We start from the raw sequence: 15,225 nt of genomic DNA, 5'->3' as shown, positions 1-15,225 counted from the left end.
GTCCATCGGGTTGCAAAGGGTCAGACATGACTGAGCGACTGAGCACACACACGCATGCAAGTCTTCCCCACCTGTCACTGCTCTCAGGGGAGGACAGTCCCCATGTTCAAGCTCAGGCCTCCGCTGAGCAGCCTCTGTGCCCTCATTCTGAACAATTCCATAGGCCTCTGCAGCTCCAGCTCCTATGAGATCAGCTGATGCTTCTGCTGTGGCTGCACTGCGGCCCAACTTGTCCTGTGCTCATCCCACAGACAGGGTTTCCAAGCGCCCTGAGCCCCAGCACACTTCCTGCAGGCAAACCTAGGCTCCAAGTCGGCTCCCCAAGGAACTTCCCTCACCCACAGAACCCACTTAGTAATATATATAACATCAGGTGTTTGTAGGTGCATTTTCCTTCAGCTGTGGATATGTCTCAAGTGTTGAGAAAAGTGGGAAAATACATATAAATTACATTTAAATACATCACAAAAGGCCATTTTCAGCATTCAGTATTTCCCACTGATGTGCTCGCTATTTGCCTTGTTCTTAGGAAACTCTCCCTCAAAAGTTATATATTCTTTGACAACAGTCAGCAGAGGCAAGAATTAAGTCAATAAATGTAAACTGAAAAACAGAAAAAGTTAAAATTGTCATTATTCCCATCATATATCTGAATTCAGAATGTTTCAACACCAGTCAAAATCCTTATTTCTAACCATGTTGCCCCTGAACAAAAATATAAGGCGTAAAAAGATAAGAACCCCTTCTGATTTGTTGCACTTTGATTAATCATTAAAGGAAGCTTTCCCTGTGTGTGATGCCCTGGAGGTTTTCATGCCCCAGGGTGATGCAGTGAGACAGTTACTGTGAACACAGGTAGCTATTAGGAAGAAGTACACATGGAGGATGAGGATCTGGAAACTAGTTATCTTAAATCTCTGAGTTTGTAAATCTCTCGGAAAGTCTTTCTGTATATATCCACAGGGTATATGTCTCCCCATTTCAACATCATAGCACTGGCCTAAATCATTCATCGAGGACATTAATAGATAATAATTTAAAACACTTGCTATAATAACAGGGCTTCCCAAGTAGCACCACTGGTAAAGAACCAGCTTGCCAACACAAGAGACATAAAAGACAAGGGTTTGATCCCTGGGTCGGGAAGATCCCCTGGAGGAGGAAATGGCACCCCACCCCAGTATTCTTGCCTGGTGAATCCCATGGACAGAGGAGTCTGATGGGCTACAGTCCATGGGGTCACACAGATTCGGACACAACCAAAGCAACTTAGCACGCACATGCTGGTGGTTCAGAAGGTAATGAATCTGCCTTCAATGCAAGAGACCTGGGTTCAATCCTTGGGTCGGGAAAATCTCCTGGAGGAAAGCATGGCTACCCACTTCAGTATGCTTGCTTAAAGAACCCCATGAACAGAGGAGCCTGAGAGGCTACAGTCCATGGGGTCACAAAAAGTCAGACATGACTGAAGTGACTGAGCATGCATGCATGCACACTGTAATGACATCTACCCCTTGCACTGAGAGACTCATATTAAAAACCCAACTCATATTTATACTTAATTTTTTTTCTAAATGTGTAGATTTTAAACACACAATAAACTGGAAGTGTAACAATCGCACCACGTACTTTTCACTTATAATTCCATTAAATGAGAATAATGATTAAAATCAGAAATATGTCCACTAATTTCATTACACGTGATCAAAATTTCCTATGTGCATAATGAAAGAAAAAGATATGTACTGCTAAAATCCCACAGGTCTACGAACCTAGTATATTCGTTTTTTGTAAATAGAATCTGTTAATAAAATTAGAAATATGTTTTAATGTTTTAAAATTTGATGAAGAGGAAAAAGATGACTGGTAATAATTAGAATAAATATGCCAAAATATTGTTTGTTAAGTTGGTTTTAACTATTTATCTTCAATAATCCATTTACTCATTAATTCTTTTCTTAAGAGAATCCGAAAACAATAAAACCACAGCATTTTATTTGGGGAGAAAAACAATAACTAGAGCAAATAAATAAATGAGACAGTTCAGATTATGGTAACTATGACCAAGGAAAATGTACTAGGAAATGTGATAGGATGGGGAATGAAAGTGTGGAGGGATACTTTAGGTAGACTTGTCAAAAAAGGCCTCCTTGATGAGATGATCTTACACTGGGATCTAAAGAATAAAGAGGAGTCAGCTTTGTAAATAACCAGGAAAAAAAGGTTCCAGATGGAGAAAACAGTGAAGCCCAAGACTCTGAGGTAGAAAAAAAAGCCTGCCAAGTTCACATTCAGGCAGGACTGTCCCTCTCCAATGGTTAGAATATGAAGAGTAGAATGCAGGTGAGGTTCAAGACATGGACAGAAAGCAAACTGCTCAGGAACCTGTAGGTCAAGGCAGAATTTTAAATTTTCTCGTAATCTATCAAAAAGTTTTCAACCAGAGAGTGACATAATGTGATCTACATTTTTAAAAGTTCATTTCTAGCAAGTATATGGAAAATGGACCACAACAGGCTAAAGCAGAAGCAAAAGGAGGCCATTTAAAATGTTCCTAGATGTCAGAAGACAGAGGCTCAAGTTGGGATGGTAGCAGCAGAGATGGAGGGAAGGTTATGGATTCAAGTTTATTGGGATGAAAGATGTAGCAGTACTTGAAAGAAGGCCAGAAAGAGGACTCCTTGGTTTTTGACTTGAGTGATCAAACAAATGACTTGAGCAAGCGGAGTTTAGAAAAGGACACAGAAGTTATAAGCCCCTCGAACCCCTTAAGCCAAGCATAACCAAGTGCATACTGAACCAAGGCCAGTCTTCAATGTTCATATCGAATCTTATAGCCTTATTTCTAAGTTTAAAAACAATTTCACCACACAAACTGACCCCTTCCAGATATGATACCTTTCTGACTTTCTCTTATTTGGATCTAGACACAATGATGCACAATGTCAAGTTTAAAAGCCCTTCTTGTCCCCATCATCTCTGTAAAGTTGGCTCCTGTGCAACTTGTCCCACAGCACCCAAATGTTTTCTTCATCAAAGGAGGTGTAGTAACCACGTGAGAAGATCTAAGATTGAAAGGGAAATGCTGGGGCCAATGGGATCAAAAAAGCCTCCTAAGACACCTGTCTACTATGCAGTCATTAGTATTAACATTCCAAGAGCCATTAGAATCACTTGCTTTAGGAACAGAATAAAATTGTAGCACTTAGAGGCCCAGAAAGTGTGGGCAATAGGCTAATATCACATCACTCAGCAGCAGGACCCTATTAAAACCTAGGTTTGTAGATTCCCAGTCCAGTATCTTTCAATTACATCATGTGGCCCTACATCTTTCTATGGAAATGGTATTAAAAGCTGGTGCAGAGGATGGTGTAAATCTACCATTTGGAGGCACGACTGTGGGTTAAAAAACTTTAACTGGCTCCTTAATAACCTAATAATCATATCTAGCATTGTATGTGCTCAGTTGCATCCAACTCTTTGCAACCCCATGGACTGTATGTAGCCTATCAGTCACCTCTGTCCATGGAATTTTCCAGGCAAGAATACTGGAGCAGGTTGCCATTTCCTCCTCCAGAGGATCTTCCCAATCCAGGGATTGAAGAAGTCTCCTGAGTCTCCTTCACTGGCAGACAGAGTCTATACCACTGCGCTACCTGGGAAACCCCATCTAACATTACAGCTACGGAAAAAATACAAGTGAATAAATAGCCAACTTATAAACGATCTTTCAGAATAGACGGAAACATCTGTAAACTACCAATAGTTAAAAGTGGTAATCTTGCTATTTGTGTTTATTCTCTCTGTGGCTTTGAAAACTACTCAACAAGTGGAACCAAAGGGAAGGACAAGAAGTAAAAGATACTTTTCCTATGTCAGCTCTCCCATTAGACTTCTAAACTGATTCTGAAAGTCTCCCTTCTGCTCCCTTTCTTCGGCAAAGGCTTGTAGCCATTTCCTAAGTTCTGCATTGAGCTAGCCCTTACCAGGAGTGCCGAAAGGACAATTCCCAAGTCTGCTTATCCTTGCTCAGATACTTATACAGTGGAATTTATTACTATTCCATATAAGCTGACATGTTTCAAAGCAACTCCATAAGACTACAGAAAGCTTTTTTATATTAATTAAGATCCACATTTATATTGAACCATGAATGACTCCAATTTTCCTCCTCTTGAAAGAACTTAATATACGCCCCTAGGGAAAAACAAACTAGAAGCTGAGCTTTCAAAGAAGTAAAAAATAAAAGTCATATTGCAGATAAAGGTTGGACTGCAAATGCATCCTGCAAATTAACTAAAAATTAGAGGCAAACTTCAAACTGGAAATAAAACCTTGACAAGCAGATCTGCTAGGGGATTTAAGTTTTAAAATAGGAAGAGACAGCTGTTTTCTATTACAGTCGAAGGTATCTAGCACGAAGCAGGGAGGATCCTGAGTTGACAGCTCCTGTCCTCAGAAGCCAAGGGACCTCAATAAGAGGCAGGCTTAAAACAAAGAACAAGGAATAAGGAAGATGACCATCACTGATGGGTGTCATCAACTGAAACCACTGTCAAGTAAACTCCCTTCAAGGGAATTAAGTGAATTGAGGTAAAGGAGTTGGATCCTGTGAACTGTGCAGGTTATGTCAGACAAATTATGGTGGGCTACCATATATCATTCATATATTATAAGAAATTGTGTGTCCACTGTTTTTTGTTTGAGCTTTTTTCCTTAGGGTGCTAGTTGTTCATCATTTCCTCCCCACCTCCATACATTATATCTACTGAACTTGCGCTTCCTACTCACAGAATTTGTTTCATAACCTTTGCTGAGTGAGCAGCGGTCCAGGTCCCTTGTGTCAGCTGTGGCCACAGCTGACTGAATAAGAGCTGGACACACTGGGCTAATAGCTCTCTCCAAATATGGACTCCAGTCAGTCACCACACGCTAAACCAGCAACAGAAAGAAATAGTTATTCCAATAAGGGTGGCCACTTGCGGCCACATGCAGTGACATGCAATCAAGACAAGCAAGACCATAGAGAAATATCAGAGGATGATATGGATTTAGAAAAAGAAGCAGAGACTATGTGCTATGTTTATGGGAAAAGAAAGAGAGAGAATGGAGAAAGTGGCTGCCTTGATTTTTGCTGGCTTTCTGATTCCCAATTCCAGTCTCTCATGAGATCAATGAACTTTTGGCCTTCAGGTACTATAACATAACCTTTCAAACTAGTTCACATGAGGCTCTATTCACCCCAAACAATCAATACCTGGATAAAATACCAACTAAAGTCCTGTTGGAATATTTCTACCTTTTCTCAGCTAAATAAAATTCTCAATCTTGAAAGGTCAAATTGCTCCAGAGCCTAAAAGCAGCAGAGAATGAGTACCCTTAATTTTGTATATATATTAAAGAAAAATAAGAAGTCAAATCCCATGCCCTTCACCAGGATATTATTATTCAAGAAGCCCCAGTATCTATATTTTTAATAAGCATCCCTGCTGATTCTGAGGAAGGTGGTCCAGTGAGAAGTACTGTTCTAAAGCCTGCTTCAATATTGCTACAAAGATCTGGGCACTTTCAAATTTCTCTCAAGGAAAATTATATTCATCAAGTGCCAACATTCAAAAGTAGCACTCTGCTGCTGGAAACACGTATTTGTTTGAAACCCCAATAGGAGCAAGTATTGTTTCTGTGTACTTTCTGCAAATATATGAAATTTGCATTTCATTTTACATAATATAGGATTTTGTAAAAGAGCCTGGCGGGCCTAAACACAATGTATAATGCTGTTTCCGTGAATTCAAACAGCTAAAGACCTAATTTAAAGATTCTGAAATATAGCCAGTTTGTAATTTGAGGATTTCATGTATCATTCCAACTTAGAAAATTTGATTATGAAAGATATTAAGTGATACCAAGGAATTTTTCACATGCAGCTCAGCTGGTAAAGAATCTGCCTGCAATGCAGGAGACCCCGGTTCGATTCCCGGGTTGGGAAGATCCCCTGGAGAAGGGATAGGCTACCCACTCCAGTATTCTTGGACTTCCCTAGTGCGTCAGCTGGTAAAGAATCTGCCTGCAATGTGAGAGACCTGGGTTCAATCCCTGGGTTGGGAAGATCCCCTGGAGAAGGGAACAACTACCCACTCCAGTCAGTATTCTGGCCTGGAGAATTCCAAGGGGTCGCAAAGAGTCAGACACGACTGAATGACTTTCACCTTTCAAGGAATTTTTATTTTTGTTAGGGAATAATGGCCTGTTGATTAAATAAGAAAATGTAGTTTTCAGCAGTGCATACAAAACTGCGTAGGGATGCAATGACAGGATGTCCAGAATTTGCTTTTTTTTAAAGTAATTTATTGTGCTTCAACAAATACAATACAAATTTCAAAAAGGAATAGATGAAATAAATGAGACAAAATCTTGATAACTGCTAAATCTGGAAAATGAGAAGGGGGAGTAGAGTTCTTTGCTTTCTTCTTCTATGTATATTGGAGAAATGGGTATGTAAATTTGGATAATGCAGCAGCCACATAAGAACCACACATACAGGTTTAGCACTGCACAAATTAAAATCACTACTGACATCATGAAAGAATGATATCAGAGACCCTTTCATTGGGGACAGAGACAAACTTATTGTTTGATAGTCCTGGACATATGAGAAGAAAACAAAAATCAAAGGCAGAGCATATGGAAAAGAATTTCTTTAATTATTTGGAAGATAGTTTTTATTTTCCTGAGATATACAAAAAGGTTTAATTCAATATAAAATAGACCAGAAATAGTGTAGTGAGGGACAAACACATACAGAAATGACTTTTCGATTTCCCTTTATCTAAACTGTGGAAGCATGGACAAATCACTTCTGAGTTTTGTACTTTTTAAAAAAAATCTTACGATCTGGATGACAGACACACTTCCTGGCCTCAGTGTGCCTGTGGACTGTAAACTACACACGAAATCCACTTATTAATAACACTGATAAAACTTACTTGATGTAGACCAATGATTTGATAGATTTTTCTTATCAGTTTTAGGGAGAAGACAGAGAAGAAAGCTAGAGGGGGAAGAAAACACAAAAAGACTGCTATAGTCAAGGAAGGAAAAAGAAAAAGGAATCCAGATCCTTAGGTGGAGATCATCAAACAGCATTTGCTGCCTCACCTTTTATATTAAGGGGAGAGTTATAACTAACAACAACTGTTACAGGTTTATTACTTTGCTATTCTTACAGTTCTCAGTTTCTGCAGATACTGTACCTTCCTTAAAAGAGGGCTGTCTATGCTTCAAGAAATCCAATTTTCAGGTTCTAGCTGTGATAACATCAGCTACATAATATTTCTTTGCCTCAATTTACTCATCTGTAGAAGACTGTTTCACCAGCTTATCTCAAAGATCTCTTCCAGCTTGAAACTTCCATGACACTGTTTCTCACAGGTGATTTTTTATCTTTAAAATCTTCAGTGGCTTTATTTTGAATTAGTTATCCTACACAGTCCTGGAAAGCAATGAGCCAGAGCAACTACATAAACTGAGTCCAAGAACAAAAATAACCTGGGGGTAGGCAAACTCAAGAAAAGAACTGATTCTTTTGTAAAGGCTAAAGATATTCTTTCCCTTTCTTCAAATAATAAGTGCTCAGGTATGATTTCCTGGTAAATTTTAATCAGAAACAGAAAAAAAGATACCTAAATTCATAAGTTCAGTTATTTTTCATATAAAATTTAAATTGCAAGTAACTTTTCTGGATCATGTATATGGAGGGCACACTTTAAATCTGCTTTGTTGGCAAACACAAAGAAATATGCTGAAGAAATATACCCAGTTAGAATTATTTTAAAAAGGGAGGGGGGGATAAAGAATCCAGATTCTATCCCAATCTAGTTATTATTTTAAAGTAAAAATATTGAAAGCATATAGTAATGTATACTTTGAGACATTTTATTTGCACAAAGAGAGAAAGCATATTCTATTTGTGGCATCAATTCATTTTACCACTCATGTATTATGTAGACATCGCAAATTGTAAAAAACAAAAAAAGTATCTATGGCCTGTAAAATGGTTTTTGACTGTGGTTTTGAAAGGCCAAGATTTAACATTGCCAGTCTGGATTCTTTCAAACTTTCTGGTCATTTATTTCTAAGTAACAAGTGCAATTCTTCACTTTTTCTATGGGGGGAAAAGAATTGCTAAAATGACTGGAATGGTTAAACAAAACAAAGAGAGACTATAAAGAAATGAGACATCGTCTCCTATAATGTTTTCAGCCATAAATAATAGTCAATAGAAACCTAGGACATCATCTCAACCAAAGGTCAGAGATAATTGGGCCTGAAATATCATCTTGTAAAGGGGTAATCTGTGTCACAAAGACACTGAACTTGGGGGAGTTACTGACATAGAGTCCATCTGTCCCCAAAACCTCCCTCATTCCGAAGAACTAAGCGTATAGAAAGGAATAAAACAAAGGATCAGTTCTAAAAGCAAAGTCTAGGTGCAGAAAAGAGAACAAAAAGAATGCAAGAGATCTCCCTGGCAGCCCGTGTGTTAGTTCTTCAGTTGTATCCAACTCATCCAACTCCATGGCTCCTCTGGCCATGGGATTCTCCAGGCAAGAATACTGGAGTGAGCTGCCATGCCCTCCTCCAGGGAATCTTCCCAACCCAGGGATCGAACCCACATCTCTTATGGCTCCTGCATTGGCAGGCAGGTTCTTTACCAGTAGTGCCACCTGGAAATCCTGCCTTAGTGGTCCAGTAGTTAAAATCCACTTTGCAATGCAGGTGATATAGGTTTGATCCCTGGTCAGGGAACTAAGATCCCACAACCAGAGAGCTCGCAAGCCACAACTTCTGAGCCTGAGCACTCTAAAGCCCGTGCCCCCTGGGAAGATCCAGAGGAATCGGGTGGAGAGGGAGGTGGGAGGGGGGATCGGGATGGGGAATACGTGTAACTCTATGGCTGATTCATATCAATGTATGACAAAACCCACTGAAATGTTGTGAAGTAATTAGCCTCCAACTAATAAAAAAATAAAAAATAAAAATAAAGCCCATGCCCCACAACAAGAGAGGCCCCCTGCACCTCACTGAGAAGTCCCTCTGCTGCAACAAGAGAAACCCCTGTGTGCTGCAACTAGAGAAAGCCAGTGCTCCTCAACAAAGATCCTAGAGGCTGCAACAAAGACCCGGCACAGCCAAAATAAAAGATTGCACAAAGGAGCCTTCTTGCCCAGCTCTAGGACATCCTTCTCTTCATGGAAATCCCAACCCTTGCACCAAGGAAGAGATGAGGAGGGAGGGCGCTTCTCCGATGGGAGTACCCTTGGGACTGGTCCCTAGGACTCAGGCCAGAACTCGGCTCGGGCCACAGCAGTCCGTTCGGGTGCAGGGCTCTTGCTGAAGGTCACTGTGGGACAGGGCACAAAGGCCCAAGTAGGGGACTGGCCGGAGGAAAGCACAGCGCAGCAGCACCCTTCTCCCACTCTGCCAATCTGCTGAACCGATCTGAAGAAACACTGTCATTCAGAATCAGATGTCCTACTCTAGACGGTGACTACCCACACTTGGGCCACACTCTGACTTGACCCTGACACATACACCCACTCTCTCTTTTTTCTTCCTCTATTAACCTAATCATAAGATGTTTATTCTCTCTTTATTCAAAAGAAACCCTGCCCCTTCGACTCACCTGGTAGACACAGACTTTCTCCCAGTGTTCATTCACGAATCTAAAGCTGGAGTAAACCCAGGCCTTTCTCCCTCTTCTTCCCTTCCTCTGTTCATCTCCTAATGCTTAACCTAGCCCTACCTTTTGATAAACACCCTCTTTAATTATTTGTTTCTTTTGCTTTGTGGCAGTACTACACAGTATGTGGGATCTTAGTTCCCCAGTCAGATAGAACTCGTGTCCCCTGCATTGGAAAAATGGAGTTTTGACCACTGGACCATCAGGGAAGTCCTGATAAACACCCTTTGGATGGCATTTTTGCTTAGCTCTGTGCCTCAGAGCCTAGGATGATGCAAGAAACATAGCAGACCATCCATAAATAGGGAAAACGATGTATTAAATTCCCCAAAGGACTATTATGCCATCATCAGACATTTCCTTTCCCCATCCTGGATCACAGGGATAGTTCAAAATCAATTTTTCCATCACCATGATGCACAAAAGAATCTATCATCCATATTCCCATCTTACATCTTAACCCAAACACACATTATTGAACCCATCACAGATAGTAAAAGTGCAGGAAAAAGCAAAGAGAACAATAGCTGGGGGAAAATAATCAACCATCTTCTCTCTTTTCATTAACCCTTTCCTTATGGCAAGCACCTGACTGTTTAAATTTGTTGCTTCTACCCTTGGAAGAAAAGCTATGACAAACCTAGATAGCATATTAAAAAGCAGAGACATCACTTTGCTGACACAGGTCTGTATAGTCAAAGCTATGGTTCTTCCAGTAATCATGTCAGGATGTGAGAGGTGGACCATAAAGAAGGCTAGACGCCAAAGAATTGATACTTTCAAACTGTGGTGCTGGAGAAGGCTCTTGAGAGTAACTTGAATGGCAAGGAGATCAAACTAGTCGATCCTAAAGGAAATCAACCCTGAATATTCATTGGAAGGACTGATGCAGAAGCTGAAGCTCCAATACTTTGGCCATCTGATGCAAAGAACAGACTCACCGGACAACACCCTGTTGCTGGGAAAGATTGAAGGCAAAAGGGGGCAGCAGAGGATGAGATGGTTGGATGGCATCACCAATTCAATGGACATGTATGTGTATTTATGTGAAAGTCGCTCAGTTGTGTCCGAGTCTTTGCTACCTCATGGACTATACGGTCCGTGAAATTCTCCAGACCAGAATACTGGAGTGGCTAGCCGTTCCCTTCTCCAGGGGATCTCCCCAACCCAGGAATTGAACTGGGGTCTCTTGCATTGCTAATGGATTCTTTACCAACTGAGCCATCAGGGAAGCACCCGGTGGACATGAGTTTGAGCAAATCCTGGGAAATAGTAAAAGACAGGGTAGCCTGGTGTGCTGTTTGTAGTACATGGGGTCACAAAGAGTTGGACACGACTTAGCGACTACAAACAACAACCCTTGCAAGAACAAGGTACATTTTACCTAGTGAAGCTTCTCTCTGTCTGCTGATTCAAGACTGGAATGAAGTATATTCAGAAGAGATGGGATTAATCTAGGAAACACTTTTTTTTTCCAAAAAATATATATATATAATTGTGATGCATCTCCCCACAGTTGCTTGGTTCTTGAAGTTTAATTGCTCAAGTCAGCTCCAAACTAGAAACTTGAAAGAAAATCATAAAAACTAAGTTCATACGCTAATCATCACTTACAAGTCATCTGCCTTCTGCACTCAGAAGCTTCCAAACTGAGGAATTCACTGAAATGAAAGAAAACCTGTAGAGTCCAAAATTCCATTTACCTTTCACCACAGATTCACCATTATCAATTTCCTTTAGTAAATAAGGTTGGCTTGGGTTGAAAATATGAAAGATTAAAGAAGGTATTAAAGGAACCAGTCAATTCCCTTCTCACTCTAAATCATTACCCGCTCTCCCAATTTCTGAGTTAAAATTGATCAGTTGTTATCATATATACCTCTCCACTTACAATGTGAATAATAATAGCTCCTAGGCTCTGTACTTCACCTATATTCTTTAATTTAATCCATTCCAAAAGCCTGACGGGTATGTTTTAAAGTCCCCATTATACAGATGTGAAAAGTGAGACCCTAAAGGAAACTAATGGCAAAGAATTATGTCAGTTAACAGTTATTTAAAATAGGCCAAGCTAATCTTTTGCTAATATTGTAAGTTATTGAATACCTTTAAGATTATATGATATAGAACTTCTAAGATTTTTTAATTAGAACATTTTAAAATGCATACCTGTTTTTTCCTTGAATTTGCTTTGGGAAACAGGCCTGCTGACAACACAGATGTAAATGGAGAGCAGCATAGCTCAGGAAAAGGGTTTGGAATAGACGGCATTTCCAGAACATCAAGATCTTTCTTTTTTCTCCTACACCGAGAGAACATAGGATGTAATTTACATAAAACGGAATGTAAAATATAATTGCTGTCAGGATTAAAAAGTTAAGGCCAGAATGTCCCACTCTGTGACAATACTAATATAAAGTATACAGGAAAGGTCTGTGGTGTACTATCTGTGGGTCAGAATAAAACATGTTAATTGATATAAATCGATCTCCTTTTGCATTCCTTTCTTCCTTTTCTTTTGGCCTCTAAAAAAAAAAAAATCACCAGGCCTGGAAGCCCCATTTCCAGGACTTCTGATAATTTTCCTGCAACTGACATACAGACTACAGAATTATTGAAGTAAAAATCATCCTGAGGAGTTAGACATTGTTTTGCATCCACTAAATTGACAGTCTATAAACATTTAGTGAATTCATCCCTATTCTAGTCTACTAATCACTTTTGCAAGTTATGGTTTATTAATTATAGCTGTGGTTCATCTCACTTCAAATTTCATTCACAATGTGGCCCACACACAGTCTGTTGATTTTTCAAGTGCTTATAGATACTAAACTGCAAGGCAGTGGTTTTGAGGAGGTAAGTGAATAGAACTTGCTAGTATTAATGTACTTTGGTCCACTGCAGAGTAATTTTAACTTCAGTGAAGTTGAAGCACTTTGAAAATCTGAAGGGAAAAAAAAGGACACCATTTAAATGTATGAATATAAAGGACTATAGATTTTTGTATTGTTGCAGCCTTTCTCTTTCCTAAAGTATGTGTGAAATTGAGAATTCTACAGGCACTTAGGGCTGAATGCTATGGAGATTGGGAAACACTTTAAAGCCTCTATTCTTTCCTGCTGATCAGCTAGATGCTCAAATGTCAATCCGTACTTTGCCTCTCCAGGGTCGCTCTAAGACTCCACGTGGGAGGCGAACTGATTTATTCTGATTTTTTATAATACATAAAAGGGATTTGTTTTTTGTTTTTTAACGCAGTAACGAAGGAAGGAGGGTGGTCAGCCTGGAGCTCGGCCTCCTAGTTCACACCGATGGGCAGAGGCGAGAGCGACCCGGAGCTCTCAATGAAACGGTGATGCTATTTATAAGGCGCTGGGAGATCGCAATGTCCTGCCCATCCGGTAGGAGCCAGCTCAAAGGGAATTGTCTTCAGAGACTTTCTCAAACTTGGCCCAGCTCCGGGCACATGGCTCACCCCCTAGGACCGCCTCCTCACCCCTCGCCGGCTGCCAACCCAGGACACTCCCCCGCGCCCTCCGAGGGCTGCCTACCTGTCTGCCGCACAGCCGCGGGTCGCGTCCGGAGGGGGCAGGAGCGCCCGCGCGTGCAGCCAGGGGGCCGGCGCCAGGTCGCGGGCGTCGCCCCTCCCCTGGGCAGCGCCGCACACCTGGGCGGCCAGCGGCGAGTCCCGGGCAGCCGCCCGACCCGCGGCGCTCTGCCCATCTTGCAGGGAAGTGGTCATTGTCGCCGGCCGTGGGGCTCGGGCGTCATGGGAGACCCGGCGCGGGGGGAGAAGGAGACCGGGCGGCGGGAGGCGAGGTGCCGGTTCGGCAGCCCGAGCGCGCTGCAGGTGCGGTGGCCTCGCCGCCTGCGCTCTGGACCCGGGCGGCTCAGACGCTCGGCCGAGCGGTAGGCGAGGCGGCGGGGGAGGGGAGGGGGCGGAGGAGGAGGGTGGGGAGAAGGGAGGAGCGGCGGGTGGGTGGGGGCCGCGGGCGGCGGGGCGAGGCGCGGAGGGGGCGGGGAGGGCGCCGGGCGGGCCCCGCTCGCGGCCCGGGGGCCGGGGGGCGCTGGCTGGGGGCCCGCGCCGCCCGCGCGGGGGCCTGGCTGCCGGCTCCCGAGGCTCCGGCCGCCGGCTTCCCAGGTGGGCGCCGGAGCGCGAGGCTGAGCCGGAGGTCGGGGCGGATCCACGTCGCGGGAGGCGGGATCCATGTGATCCGGCGCTCCCTCGGGGCGAGCCTGGCAGGGCGCAGGCGGGGCGGGGGTCTGGGCAGCCCTGACCCCCGAGACCTTTTCATTCTTCTTGCTCTGCTAGCGGAGAGCTGTCGCCGGGCCGCCATGACAGGCCCACCGGGCCAGGAGAGCGGGGGACCAGGTTTGTCCCAGTCTGTCCCCCACGTGCCTCTTCTTGCTTCCACTCCGCAGCTGAGGACACCGGCGAGGGAGAAGGGTGGACGGGGAACAGGCAGTACAGTCGGTGCCGAAAACTCCTGAGATGTTTGAGAATTCTGAGTAAGGTATGAGTGAACCTGACGTCTTAGGAATTAGGAAGATTATTCATTTTCTTCTGATAAGAGCAGCTCTCATCTAATGAGTCCCCACTCTGCCTAGCCCCGTTCTACCTCACAACGGCCTCATAAATTAGATGTTTACCCAGAATAAGGGAATTGAGGCTCAAAGTCATGGAGTACCTGGTACAAGACAGGGCTAGTGAAGTAGTGCAGTGAAGCTTCCAACCCGAAAGATTCCATGCCCCAAATCCAGACTGTTTGAGGTGGTAATTACATTACGCTCAACCTGAGATGCAGTCGCCCTACTCTGAATTCTGGGTGGTAAATCTGTTTCTGCTCTTCCAATAAGTACACCATCCCAGTGCACTGTTTGGGATTTCCAAATGTTTTATACACTTTGTTCTTTGACCAAATTAGGTAACATCTGTCCCTGACTTCTGGTAACCAGGTTTTCTTAACCTTCACAACCTCTGCCCAGGGAAAGGCAAACACTGCCTCCTAAGGCAACTGGCAAAGCCCCCTGCTCCATATCTGCGTGTCCCCCCTCACCCCAACACACACACACACACACACACACACCATGGCACCATCCACTGCCACACCCAGGGTTTGCTAATCCCCAGCCTGTGAGAAATCTGTGGTACTTCATAGAGGCACAAAATTTTGAGTCAAAGAGCTTACAGAATCCAAGTTTTGCTCACGTCAAAATTAAAACCCAATAAATAGCGATATTGACCTGGGTCACACATCAAGAGTGGTCTCCAGGACACTTTATGCAATGCAATGGCTAAGCCCAGACCAAATGGTAGTTCCCCTGAGGGATAAGATTAGTGATACTAATCATGATGATAGCTAACACATTGGTGCTGTGTGCCAGGCAAAGCCCTCATTCACATCCTATTCCCTGAAGGATGGTTTGGATTCTATGTGGATTTCAAGAGAGTTTAATGTAAAAACGTACCGATATGTTGAAGT

The 15,225-nt window shown here is 42.8% G+C and overlaps 2 protein-coding genes across 4 annotated transcripts in view; both read right to left on the bottom strand.

The window, feature by feature from the left end:
• The window catches only part of GRB14 (growth factor receptor bound protein 14), a 123,568-nt gene extending 109,551 nt beyond the window's left edge, over positions 1–14,017 (bottom strand). For 2 of the 3 annotated variants that reach the window (XM_043894104.1, XM_043894105.1), the window contains exons 1-2: positions 13,294–13,645; positions 11,912–12,044 (exon numbers count right to left, since the gene is read on the bottom strand). In XM_043894104.1, the coding sequence (XP_043750039.1) occupies positions 11,912–12,044; positions 13,294–13,484 (324 nt within the window). In that variant the 5' untranslated portion in view covers positions 13,485–13,645. Of the gene's footprint in view, positions 1–11,911; positions 12,045–13,293 lie in introns of all 3 variants that reach the window. The other variant, XM_043894103.1, reaches the window with a different exon arrangement.
• The window catches only part of LOC122688507 (WAS/WASL-interacting protein family member 1-like), a 53,262-nt gene continuing 51,546 nt past the window's right edge, over positions 13,510–15,225 (bottom strand). The window contains exons 4-5 of the mRNA XM_043894528.1: positions 13,716–14,229; positions 13,510–13,610 (exon numbers count right to left, since the gene is read on the bottom strand). Of these exons, the coding sequence (XP_043750463.1) occupies positions 13,510–13,610; positions 13,716–14,229 (615 nt within the window). The remainder of the gene's footprint in view (positions 13,611–13,715; positions 14,230–15,225) is intronic.

This window comes from Cervus elaphus, chromosome 33 (assembly GCF_910594005.1).
Source record: "Cervus elaphus chromosome 33, mCerEla1.1, whole genome shotgun sequence".
In the NCBI taxonomy this organism is placed as follows: Eukaryota; Metazoa; Chordata; class Mammalia; order Artiodactyla; family Cervidae; genus Cervus; species Cervus elaphus.
The sequence above is the reverse complement of the archived record's forward strand: the minus strand, read 5'-3'. Positions and strand labels throughout refer to the sequence as shown.